The 13,273-nt window shown below is 43.4% G+C and overlaps 1 protein-coding gene across 1 annotated transcript in view; it reads left to right on the top strand.

Annotated features, from left to right (window-relative positions):
- Positions 1-1,946: 1,946 nt before the first annotated feature.
- HEPHL1 (hephaestin like 1) overlaps positions 1,947-13,273 on the top strand; it is a 34,416-nt gene continuing 23,089 nt past the window's right edge. The window contains exons 1-3 of the mRNA XM_049823372.1: positions 1,947-2,116; positions 11,463-11,707; positions 12,482-12,694. Of these exons, the coding sequence (XP_049679329.1) occupies positions 1,947-2,116; positions 11,463-11,707; positions 12,482-12,694 (628 nt within the window). The remainder of the gene's footprint in view (positions 2,117-11,462; positions 11,708-12,481; positions 12,695-13,273) is intronic.

Genomic DNA, 13,273 nt, shown 5'->3' with positions numbered 1-13,273 from the left:
GCCACCAGCTGGCAAAGCCTCTGTCTGTCCTGTAGTCATTGTCTTTTCTTTTGCTTTCTAATTATGCCTTTTAGAATCACAGTACTTATTGGTTGGCATCATTTGAGTAACCAAGTGACACAACAAAGCAGTGGAAAAGGAAGATGATTTTTAAGTATTGATATTTTGAAAGAGAGGGTATAGATTGACAGGCCAAGAGGTTGGGCAGCGTGTGGTTTGCAGCAGAGCAATGAAGAGATGAGCAAGGTCTTCAAGGTTATTAGAAAGTGTGTGGGTGCCGCTTCTGAGGATCAGGACCTCTGTTTGTACATCCGTATTGTCCTATCACTTCTCCTTCTCGTTGTTCATCAATTAACTGACTTGAGATAATGAACATCAGCATCTACCAGAGAGAAGCTTACAGCTGAGGGACTCTTGCTTTTACAACTATGTTAAGCTGACCATTTGTATTTGTCTGACTGTATCCTTATCCACGTATAGTGGGCTTTCAGTCCTCGTAGCTAAAGAGATGTAAAGCATAGCCTAAAGAAACTGAAAGCTTCTTTAGTAAGATACTCTGTGTGCCTTCTCTCTTAACTTAGACGAGACCTACTGTGGTCCAGGTGGCTGGAGGCTGGGCTGCTGTGAACTTCACCTGCTTTTTGAGTTATTCTCTGTGTGACTTCAGAGACATCTGCACACCAGTGATGGAGAGAGGCGTTCAGCACAGCTGACCATACGTGTAGCTGTCGCTGCCTCATGCCAGAAGGTGAACCTCACCCAACTGCCACGTAAAACCACATTCACATCACTGAGGTAGGTCTTGACTGACGACATCAAACCTGTGGTTACCAAATTCGTTTGTGAAGCCTCTTGCACCCCTAGCCATGAGTAACCATTAGCTTCAATGGGAAGAGCTCAGATGGTTCTGGAGCTGAAAGGGGAATTTCACAACTATTAAAGCTCGCAATGAGTCTTAGGAGTAACGCTGTATTCCAGAACTGCAATTATTTCTGTCTTTAGTTGGTTAAAAATTAGTAAGAGAGCAGTATGATTTTGCAAAGTGTCTTGCCACCTAGGTGATTTTTGGGGGGATGTTTCCTAAGTGATTTAGAATATCCTATCAAATCATACTTCTACAGGTTTACACTTGGCTTTGCCAAGTTGGTAATAGAGACGTCCTCTTAGAGGAAGTTAAGCTATAAAGGGAGGGACTGAGTTTCTAGAGAGCTACGTGGGCAGGGTAATTACCAAGGTTAATAAAAGGGTGATCTTTGTGTGCCTCAATTCTTAGTTATCCAAATGGAAAGACTTTACAAAGGCTCTAATTTCCAGAAATGTTTGTAAAAAGTGACTTCATTTTGGGCACTCTAAAACTGAATGTATTCAGATCACTTGCAATCTTAATAAATAAGTCAGAAAATCCTAGAAATTGGAGAGGTACAGACAAATTCTTTCTCTCTCACTGATAACGTTGGATTATAACCTAGTGTCATGTCATTGAAAAGACCCAGTGAAGGCGGCAAGATGTTAACTTTAGAAATCTCAGACATGATAAAGCAGTTAAAATAATAAAAATAAATTTAAAAAAAATTTTAACAGGTATGGCAAAAACACCCCCCCTCGCCCCAATATGCCACACCACCTAGTCTGGAAAAAGGAGGACAAAAAAGCATCCAAACTTCCAAAAAGCCACCAACTGGCTCTAGCCTGGACAGGTAAATGAGCAATTTATGCATTCACCGAAGGATTGGCAAAGGTCCTGCCATGACAGCAACCTCCTCCCTAGCCCTGCTCTGCATAGCCAGCCTCTCTACCTATCCCAGTCCTAACCTGCTGAAAAGGAGGAGCTTTGCTCTGTCCATTCCTTATTTATAACTTGTCAAGAGCTGGGAGGGAGGGGTGAGCTCGCTGTTGTGCATCGTGCTGCTGCCTGCCCGCTGTCAGCCTCGCGATCACAACTACAAATGCCTCCCGCGCAGCGTGGTGGCTGCCTTTGCGCTCTTGGGTTCCTCTGGCTGTTTGCAGTGGTGGAAGCAAAGACCAGAACCTACTACCTTGGGATTGTGGAAGAGAACTGGGACTATGCACCTTCTGGGAAAAATCTGATCACGGGACAAAACCTCTTAGAGGACAAGTAAGTCACTGGGGGTTCTGATAAGCTGGAGATGTATTGACAGCTCCAAAGAAAATTGACTAATGTGGTTAATGTTGCTGTGAACATCTTAAGATGGTCTCTTTCTTGTTTTTCTTCTGACAATGTTGTCATAGGCGGGATTTCAGCTTCAAGGCAAGAGTAGACTTTGCTTGACTTCTCTTCCATCGTGGTTGATTAAGCAAAGTGATAGTTAGTGTGTATTTGAAGGACACATAAAGGAACTGATATTTGTCAAAAAAGTGTCAGGTACTGGGCTTAAAATCCCCTGTGTGTGCTTCATGGAGATGCAGGTATTTCTGGGACTTGTCCAAAGGCAAACTGCAACTTTGCCATAATCAAGCACAGCTCTTTGTGATAAGACATAGAAGTCTGTTTAACTGGCAAAAGATAGTAAGTTTTCTCCCTGTGAGACAATAACAGCTGGGGAGCTTGGTATGACATTGTAAAATTCAGATGTTTATAGTACCTACAAATGAGATACAAGCAGGTGGTCCATATATCCCTGCAATATATGCAACCATGGAGACCTCCATTTAGGAAATCTATTTAGATAAGTGCTTAAATATACAAGGGCAAACGGTCACACCGAAGTCCTGGCGATCACCTGTGCTGAAACTGGAGTTTGTAGGTAAGCGCGGTGATGAATCGTGCCTTGGCCAGTGGAAAACAGGCATCCGTTCTCGTGCCTGCACTGCTGGGGTTGGCTGTATGTCCCTCCCACACCAGAAGAGCTGGCCTGGACATTGGATGGGGATGGCAAAGACCCTTGGTGCCTCTCGACAGCGTGGGCTTCAAGTATGTATGGGAATATTTTTAAGATTTCATTGATATCTTTGACGCCCTAGAGATAGTTTGGGGGTCCTTCCTCTGAGTCTAGGCTTGGGGTTGGGATGGGAACTGTGAGGGAGTGAGGAGATCCTGGTGTCCATACCAGGTCTGGAGGCACGTTGGGAGCTGGATGCTGTGTCCCAGGAGTTAGAAATGGAAACGTCCTTTCTGACTTTTCAGGAAATCCCAAGCAACGGTGGACTTTTCTCTAGTGGCCAGTAATTTCAGAATCACTCTCAGCTGGATTTCATAAAGGAAATTATTTTGCCACAAGCAGGAGGCAAGAAAGAGTTTTATTTTTCAACACAAATTTGTGCTTATGCTCTTAACAACTAGAGGTTCCAGATAGCATCCAAGTCAATAGGTATTCCCTTTATAGGTAGAATTCAGGGTAATAGTTTGTTCCCAGCCCATGAAAACAAGCTTTGCTGGAAAGGTTATTCTTCAGTTGTGTTAAACTCTTGAATTTCTCACTTACCTGCTCTTTTTAGCAGAGGGTAACTTTCTCCAATCCTTAAACTGGAAGACCTCTCATTAAAAATAGTTCACCTTTAAGTGAAGGGCAGGTACTTGTAAATCCACATCAGTACCACTGAAAGATTGGAATCTGTTCTGTAAACTGTACTTTTAAGGCTGTCTGCACTTTGTGGTCCCTGAAGGTCAAGTGGCACATTTACTTTAAAGTCTGTGACATAAATGTGATGCCTTGTACATGGCACGACAGGGAGGGAAGATAGCTTATGTCTTCAGTCATCGCTGTAATGTAATAATTACAAAATGTTAATTCCAAAGGGTTTACCCACAGAGGATTTTAATGTAGACTATACGTTCAAAGCTGGGGAGATGTTTGCGATGGACTCCCTATGTGCAGAATAATGAAGTGATTCTTGTAACTAGTTAACTCCATTTCCAAACTGTATTGAGTTGAGCCAGAATAAAGTGCTATATTCGGGAATAATAGCATGTCTGTGTAAGCATGTGGACTAAATAGTGAACCAGTAATAGCTGTTTTGGCTATTTAGCTCTTCAGAATAACCTCTAATGTGAATTTAAAGCATTATACTAATGGGCTACTTTTCAGCTAATTAATTGGTTCCCATGGATATTACCAAAAACATAGTTCCATAAACAAAGTTTAAGGATCAGTTCTTAGGCAGGGACAGGAATGCATTTTGAGCCAGCTGTGTTCTGCAAGCAGCGACGCTCCGGCTCTCCGAGCCTAGCACTTCTCACCTTGTGATGCATCCTCACGGCACCCATCTGATGCGGTACTATCCCAGTTTTATTGATAGAGAAGTGAAGATAAAGAGGTTGCAGACAAACTGATTATCTTTAAAAAGAGTCAGTGCATATACATAAAGGAATGCTCCCTTTGATTCCAGCTAGCCCACAGACATATAATCAAACCCACTTATTCTTCACTACTTAATAAAACTGCTGAATTAGCAAGAGTGTAATGGAAAGTGTTACGTTACTTGGATCAGATAGTGAGATTTAAAAGATGATTTTCAAAGTTGCTGTGCCAAAGTCAATAGTACCTTCCTCAGCCTTTAGTTTTTAGCAGTAAAGAGGAGAAAGGAGACCTCGGTAGCTGAGGCATGGGGCTGGAAATCAGGTGAGCTGGTTCTGGCACAAGGCACGGCTACGCTGCTCAGTTCCCGCTGTGCTGGTGCCGAGTGAGCTGCCTCCCCAGCCAGGAGCTGTGGAGCTGCATCAGCACCTCCCTGGGTGTGAGCTGAAAAGGCTGCCTCTCGTCAGAGGTGATTAACCCAAACGCAGCCCTGTGTTAACATAACTATTCTGCTTGGAGGTTAATTTTTATTATGCTTTGTGTTGCTGCAGTGCTCAAGGGCCAACCTGCTGCTTGCACAGAGCAAGTATCTTACTGTGCATCAGTGCTTCTGATGTAAAGAGAGTAATGAGGCTGTTCACCTCTGCCATTTGTCTTGTCTACTTCAAGCCTCAAGCTGTTCCACTATTTTTCATAATTTGGAATGTTATGAATGAAATCAAGACATTTCACTCTTGGTTCTCCCTTTGAAAATTAAGCTGACATTTTCTGAAGCAGACAGGTCTTTGGAAATCACAGATCCAGATTATGGCCACTGAGTATAGGTGAGCTGGGAAGGTGTTCAACATCCCCTCCCACCTGATATAACTGGTGAAAGAGTTGACATCATTAAACCATGGTGGACTGGACACACAGGGTGCAAGGTGCTGTCGGTGCTGCTGGACGTGCTGCAGATCCCAGTGAGATTTTGTGGGTTAGGGCATGAATATTGCTGCAGTCGGAGGGTGAGCTCAGACATTGCCTTCTACCTTTAACGGTCACACAGGCAACTTTTTCTCTTTCAAGAGAAAAATACACCTAGCTGTTGTGACTTGACATACATCAGTCTTTCCCGCCCTACTGTGGCTCAGCCCTCAGGATTATAGTTTGGTTGATAATCCGTTTGAATTAATTTGGTACTAGTTGATATGATGGACACTCTTAAAGTGTCCATCTTAAATCTTAAATCTTGCTCTGCTGCTGGTAGATGTTATTAAGTTTAGCCCAATGTAACAGCTTATCCCTTCTCTTTAGGCCACCAATCCTACATTTATCTGGGCCAAATCTTGCACCCACCAACACTAACGGGTGTTTTTTGTTACCACAGCATCAAACACAGTTTGTGCAATGTGCCTATGAGGAGATCCCACCCAGATAAATGACAGTGAAACTATCGTCACAGCTGCTAAACTAATGGCAAAGTCATCACGTGGCCAAATGACCCAATTGCATCAGTGGAGATGATAATCGTGGGAAGGGTCAACATCAAAAGGGCATTTGAGGTGAAATCCTGGCTCTAACGAAGCCTGAGAGGAGTTTGGTATTGACTTCAGGGGAAGCAGAAGTTTATTCTAGGAGAGAAACCATTATAGCCACACTTAACCAGGGACGCCTCAGAACTTTGCCTAAGATTTTATGGGTTTGATTGACCTCTTCTGCGGCTCATGTGGGTCAGAAAAGGCCTAAAACATGCTTCGAGGACATTGTGTCTCTCTCTTTTTAGGGCATACACTTTGTTGTTTGATGCTTGTGGTCAGGGCACCGTCTACAAATGTGAGCTGGCACCACTGGTCCCCCTCCCTTGGCCATTCCTCTAGCACAGACATTGCATTGGCCTTAGCACAGGAGTCATGGTTTGGCAGAGGGTTACCCTGAACAGGTTACATGACCCAGGGGTTAAAATGATTGGGGCATGAAGCCATGGCCACTGTCCTGGCTTACTCCAGCCACAGGAAAAATGGGGAACTCTCAGGAAAAAAACCTGTTATAAACCCAGCCACAGAGTACGTGAAGAGGGTAGAGAGTAAGGAAGGTTTTACCACCAACAGATTTTAGGGAACAAACCCATAAAGATAGTTGTTTAAATGGTTGTCTGTGTAAAATCTATGGGACTTTAGTGGAACAATGGTAATACAAGAAAGTTTGCATTTGCCTACAGTTGCACCCAGGAATGTACAGCGGCTATTGAGCATGTTAACAGCAGGAGAAAATCTGGGACTCTACGTCTGGTAGTTATTCGAAGTGCTGATTTTTCAGCGGTGATTACAGTGGCCAAAAAACTCAGCAGGCTTTGAAATTGTATCAGTGAGGGATCTGGCTGCAGTCTACTGAGAAGCTGTTTGCTTGGCCAAGCACAACGTGTAGCTCTTTCCTTTTCTTACTGCACACTGTATTACAGTACTCATTACAGTACAGTAAGCACCTCTTGAAAAAAATAACCTGTTAGGTTGTAGCTCTGTTTCTTAAGATCAAAGGTAACATAAACACAGTAAAAATGTTGGCAAAATACTTTTTCTGTGTGATAAAAGAAACAGGTGTAGAAACTATACTTAACTTATGGTCCTACCCTAACTCATGGTCCTACCCTGAGAAGGCAGGCTATCTGCATGTCTAGTCTTGATCTGAAGTAGAATCTACATGACACTCTTGTTTTACTCTTTCTCTTATTTGGAAGAGTCATAGTTCTCATCATTGCAGGGAGATGGATGTCTATAATTATGTTAATATTTATTTTTAAGGAATTAGAGTTAATTCCCTATTAATAGCTCCCTGTCCCACTCATGTGCATTGCCAAATTTTCTTGGAGCTTAAGAACTGCTGAGAGTGGTCAACTGGCAAGATGAAATCAGGCACAGATATAAAGGTAGGATTTGCATGGTTTTCTCAGTCTGAAGAAGACTTCTTAGGCCATGATTCACAAGCCTGCTTACCTCTATATGTAATCTCAAGACTGGCATGGCTGGAGGAGATGAAGGAGGGAATTTAGGAAGCTTGTGTGGGTACAGCTCCAGAGGATGGAGTATTCCCCTTTCCTATAAGAAGTGGGACCGGTTGATCATCACGACTTTCTACACATGAATTGCAGGTTGACAACTGAGTAGGAGGGAGATAGTCAAGATTTAGAAGAGCAGCTTTTGCATCTGCACAAGACCAGAAAGATGCAAGAGGTTCAGGCAGCCATATCACAAAGCCACCAGGAGGATGAAGCAGTTTGAAGTGAGCAGGGGAGCACGAAGAAGCAGGGAGAAGGTTTGTCTTCTTGTGAGAAGAGAGAAATGACAGATAGGAGCCATTTTGGCAGAGGTTGCCCTGTAGAATGGGCACATTGAGACCACTGGAAGAAAGAGGCAAAGGCAGATTCAGAGAATTGGATGCGGTAAACCATTGCAGCATTTGGAGAAGCCACTGCTGCAATAACATATTGGAAAGTCAGTGGGTGGGAAAGAATGAAACAGGAGATGCAGCTGAAGGGGATGTTTAATGCAGTGACTGAAAATGTGAAGTGCTTCCCAAGGAAGCAGATGCCATCAAAGGAAGACAGGGAATGGTGTTTGAGAATTATTGTAAAAGACAGGAGATGAAAGGTCAGCAGGACACTGTCCTGAAGCTGAGAAAATCTCCGGGGGACTCTGGAGACGGGTGGTAAGCAACTGTGGGGTGGGAGATGTGCTGGTACAACTAGCAGTGGCAGTACTGAGAAGCTCTTACTGAAAGAAAGAAGAGGTACAGGGGGCAAAACTCTGTGTCCCATTGATGGAGCAGCAGGGGCTGTGGCACTGACCCTGTGCCAGCTCCCCCTGACACATCTGCTGGCTGCACTGCAGCACTGGGTAGAGGTACCAGCCCCACAGTGTGGCCACATGCCCATGATCCAGGCACCTGGGAGTGCAGAGAAGTCACTCAGACATGCATCCTTTCTATGAGCTTCCTATGGCTGACACCACTAGCTCCAGTGTGGGTAGTGGTAGTCTTTCTCCAAAGGACTTTAAGCACTGTAATGTGCAGCACAGCAACACTTGCAAAGAGGCACAGGGGTACCAGCTACTTGCAAGGCTCAAACGGGCACCCAAAATTCCTCCTGGATGAAATGGGGCAGCCTTGACATCTAGACTGGGACTCACAACCACCAGTGTGCTCTGTTCTTGGGTACTGAGGGCAACCAAAAGGACTTGCTGAAAATACATGTCTCTATACAGGCAGAAGAACTGGGCTCTACCCCTCCCAGACAGAAGGAGGAGTGAGGCTGAAGTGTCTGCACTCCAAGAAACTCCCAAACATCAGGGCATTTTGGATTAGGAAACTCTTCTGCCCTTTGCAGAGCGAGGATCTAGAAGGAAAGGAAGCTGTGAAAGAGCCTGAGTCTGTAACGCAACAGCAAGGGCATCCGTGACATGTAGTATTTGTCTCCCAGAGTTGATTGCTTGTTTTCTTTTGGACAATGGTTAAACAAAACCCATAATTAACCAGGGCCAAGAGGCCAGTTTCCTCCTTTCATGCTGTAATCCCTTTCTGGCTCCATGACGCTTGCGTTGCTTGATGCCCTGCACAGAAGAGCATCAGCTGCGTTGTGACTGGCGGCAGCTGATGCCCATTGCGCTGACAGTGGGCTCTAGCTCTGAACGGGGGGAGGATTTGAATAGGCCTCGTTTTAGAAAGCTAGCACTAAGAAGACTTCTTTTCCTTACACATAGATAACTTAAAGTAGGAGAGAGGCACAGATCTAGCCAACAGAGATGCTACAGCATGGCTTTAGGCACTGAGAAAATATCTGGTGCCTAAACCTACAGGGTTTTCTCAGGGTGATTTCTTGAACTTCAATACCTAACTGGATTTTGGGATCCCTGATCTATGCTTTTAAAGGAGTTAGGGTCATGTGAAGCATTTGACAAAGCCTGATCAAGAAGTGCATTTTTCTGGGGTGAAGTTCTCCTGCAGGTGAGGCAGCGTATCCCAGGGGTGTGAAGTTATGGGAGAGTGTGCAATGTTGTCTGGCCAGAAAGCCAAGGGCATAAGGGCACTGTCATCATGGGGAAAGCACGGTGCCATGGCAACACCTCATTTAAAATATTTGGTAGCTGATGAAACTGGAAAAAATTCTGCTGAAAAATATCTCCTGAAAATAAGTACTTTCTGAAAAAAACCCCTATATTATTTTTTTCCTAGAGAAAGTTTCTTATAAACCATTTTTAAAATAAATTTATAATTTGAATTACGGCATAGCCACATGAATACAGTGCCATGAGGTAAGGAAGCACGTGCATTTACACTGCACTACTACTGACACTACTTACTACTCTGTGGTAAGGGCTCTTGTAGGAGCTCTTCCCCCCAGGCAGTGGAAGGTATCTTCTCAGTCAGCGTGGTGTGACTTGCCAGGTCTTGCTGTGCACACAGACAGTTACTGCAGACCTGCTAATTCACTGAAAATCCAGACTTCTTGGCAACTCATTCCTTAACCACGCTTTTGGGGTGTATTTATCTGATACACATTATTCTGTGAAGAAGCAGACTGAGAAGCTTCAGTCCCTTCACCTTCATCCTAGCCAACTGTTTCTGCCACAGCAGTAGCATTGGTAACATTTTCATTTGTGCCAAAATAGCTCTTGGCTTGTTAGAAAGCACATTTTTCAAATGAAAAAGCGTTCTTTTTGGAGGCTTTTATATCTGGTTCACTTCAGCGATCTGGTTTAGACAGTGACCACAGAGGTGTAACGACCACAGATGGGGGATGTTGTGAGTTATGGTGTCAAGCAGAGATGGCTTGAAAAGGGGGAGTAGTGGATCTTATGGTGAAGAAATTATAGCAAATCATACCTTTCAACTCATGTGACAACCAACACTTAGGTTGCTGGCACTGCACAAAAGCACCTAATTAAAATGGGTTCAAACAGGTGAACCGGCCAGTCACAAAAACTCACTATAAATATGAAATTGCTATATTTCTGCCAGTGGTACTTCATGAAAATTTAGCTCAGCTTTTTAATGAGTTTGTTAGGAAGGACAAAAGTTCAAACAGTCTTCAGGGGATGCAAAAACTCATGGAGCCGTCAACTATAGTGAAATTGGTCATACAGTCCACTGCTGGTTGTGTAGCAAAGGGGTTCATTTCTACCCTTCTTGTGTGGGATATTTAGGGATGAAGAATGTGTACCATACTTGTCAGCTGTAACCTGGAGAGAAGTAAAAAAAGATTTTATGTCATAACAGAGGGGATGAACGTGGGTTGCCAGTATGATGTTATACTTAAAAGGGCAAAACTAATTCCCAGTTGTGTAAGAAATATTGACTGGGAGCACCTCTGGCTTTAGCTGGAATATTACTTGCCTATTGTGTGAAGCTCTTGCGTTCAGACTTCAAAAGAGATAGAGAAATATTGGAAAGCTTTCAGAAAAGAACTTCGGGAAAGATTTGTGGCATAAAGAACGTCAGTGTACTTGGTTTGTCCAGAAGAATGGTAGGTGGCAATTTAGTCAATTAATTAAAACTTATGCAAGTGCCTGCATAGAAAAGAACTCTTGATGGTATGTGGCTTCTTTGATGTGAGAGAGGGCTTGATGGGAACCAGTGGCTGGAGTGTGGAGCTAGATGATATTAGACTACAAATGCAGTTCAGGATTTGAAGGGAACAGGTATTTAATAGCTGTAGTATGTCAACCACTGACTGTATGGTGTGTTCTCCATCACTTGAAGTTGCTATAAAAATAAACTTTGGAATTAGAAATTACGCATTTCATGCAAAAAGTATTTCATGCTACTCTTCTGGGGTGTCAAACTAGTTGAGTTGATTATAAATGCTCTTATTGGCTTTTGAAAAAACTTAATTTGGTTTTGCTTTGCTTCTGAACAGTCATGCTTTCAAATATGAGGTTTCAAACCTTCAAAAGAGGGAGAAGCTGCTAAAACTGTACAGAAAGGCCTGAGTGGCTGGTCCTCAAGTGAAGACTCGTAGTAACCATGCTAAAGACCAGACCTGCAAGCAGGATGACTGTAACTGTACATAAAAGGGCTTAGACCCTGCTAAGGCTGTCCAGGTTTACTCCTCAGCTTTTATTCCACCAGCTGTGTGATATGTCCCAGGGAACTATATGCACTGCAAGCACCAGTTATTTGATCAACTCTTAAAGGAGTTTTTTTGGTCTCTGAATTACTTTCCCTTCCCAATACTAGGTTTGCAAGTGTCTATGCAACAAGAGGAGCCAACCGGATAGGACGTGTGTACAAAAAGGCTATTTTTAGGCAATTCACAGATGACGCTTACTCCCAGGAAATCCCCAAAGCAGCCTGGCTGGGGTTCCTCGGGCCAGTCCTGAAGGCAGAAGAAGAGGATGTCATTATCGTCCATCTAAAAAACTTTGCTTCCCGCCCATACTCTGTGCATCCGCATGGGGTATTCTATGACAAGGACTCTGAAGGTAAATCTGGTTTGCCTTTTCCTCTGGAGTAGCTAATATCATGGCTAAAAGTTTGTCCAAGTATTTATTGTTCTGGCCATTGACATCAGAGGACTTTAGATCACACTGTCATAAACTCATCAGTAATTGCAGCTGATGACTAAAACCAGGAACAGCCTTGTCTCTTAAAACTTTTTGCCACAAACATTTGACGCCTGGGATAAATCCAGTACTGAAACAGGTTAGGTGGGTCTTTTTTCCTGAATTATTTTCCCGAATTATAAGTCACCAAAGCATCTTCCCTCCTTCCTTCTACTTCTAGCCTGTTTGAATGGATGGAGTTCTTGTAAGTAAATGTTTTCCTCTGTGTAGGACTATAACAGGTGTGATTTAGTTTTCAGAATCCCACATCTATGCATGTCTATTTTGGTTAGAGGACTGTATGAATTTGTCTACATTCATTACTCTCACCAGTTTCCTGTGATAAGATACACAATGTTAGCTGACAAAATGTGTAGATGGCTGATGAGAATAAAGAGACGAGGAAAAATTAGAGCCTGTTAACACATTTTCAAAGCTTTGTCTACTGATAAATAATGGATTTTAACTCTCAAGATTTTTTTGACATTTTTACCAGAACTTCTGAGTTTTCTCAAAATTTCTCAGTGATTCTGTGTTTGTGAGTGCTACTATTATTTTATAAATCTGTGATAAAATAGAAGAAATTAGACATTTATTTAAGAAAAATAGTTAGGGGCGGGGCTAAAAGCTTCCTTTTTTCTTTTAATGCATTAGGAGCACTTTACCCTGATGGAACCGGCGGTAAAAGCAAAGAGGATGACTTTGTGGTTCCCGGTGGAAATTACACGTACACATGGCCAGTAAGGAAAGATTATTCCCCAACTTTGGCAGACTCAAACTGCTTGACTTGGATTTACCATTCTCACATTGACACACCAAGAGATATTGCATCTGGTTTAATTGGGCCACTGCTGGTTTGTAAAAAAGGTACTGAGCTAGAAACATTGATGAAGCAAGCCCCTCTGCCAAGCTTGGCATCTTAACAGTCATTTTTGCTTACAGGTATAAACATGATGGTCTAGAGTCTATCCCTACATAGCCCATAAAAAGGGGCAAGGAATAGCTGGGCCATTCCAGGAGCATCCCAGGGTAGGTATTGTAGCTCTGGGACAACCCCCTTCTTGCTCCCCTTTGGCTTCACGACAGATTTGCCTCGGCTGGTGGAGGGACTGCAGCATGCTCTGTGGCCAGCCAGTTGTGGCCGAGACCAAAAATAAGCGTTCCCAAACTGGGATCATTTCAGGACAAGCAAAGGACTCATTGCCCAGGAAGTGAAATTAGGGCTGGGCGGGTGACTTCGGCATTGGCATTTGCATATTTGAAACCCCAGTGTTCTTTGTAATTTTTTCCCCATATGGATTATATATTTATTTTTGCTCACAAGTTGTATATCACAACCATATGGGGATGTGTGCTGAACAGCTGATGTGACAGCCTGTTCTGCATGCTTTATAGCCTGTTAATTTTGTGCTGGAGCCATCAGGGACCATGTACCAGCCCTCTCCG

The sequence above is a fragment of the Accipiter gentilis genome, chromosome 19, assembly GCF_929443795.1.
Source record: "Accipiter gentilis chromosome 19, bAccGen1.1, whole genome shotgun sequence".
Lineage (NCBI taxonomy): Eukaryota > Metazoa > Chordata > Aves > Accipitriformes > Accipitridae > Astur > Astur gentilis.
The sequence above is the reverse complement of the archived record's forward strand: the minus strand, read 5'-3'. Positions and strand labels throughout refer to the sequence as shown.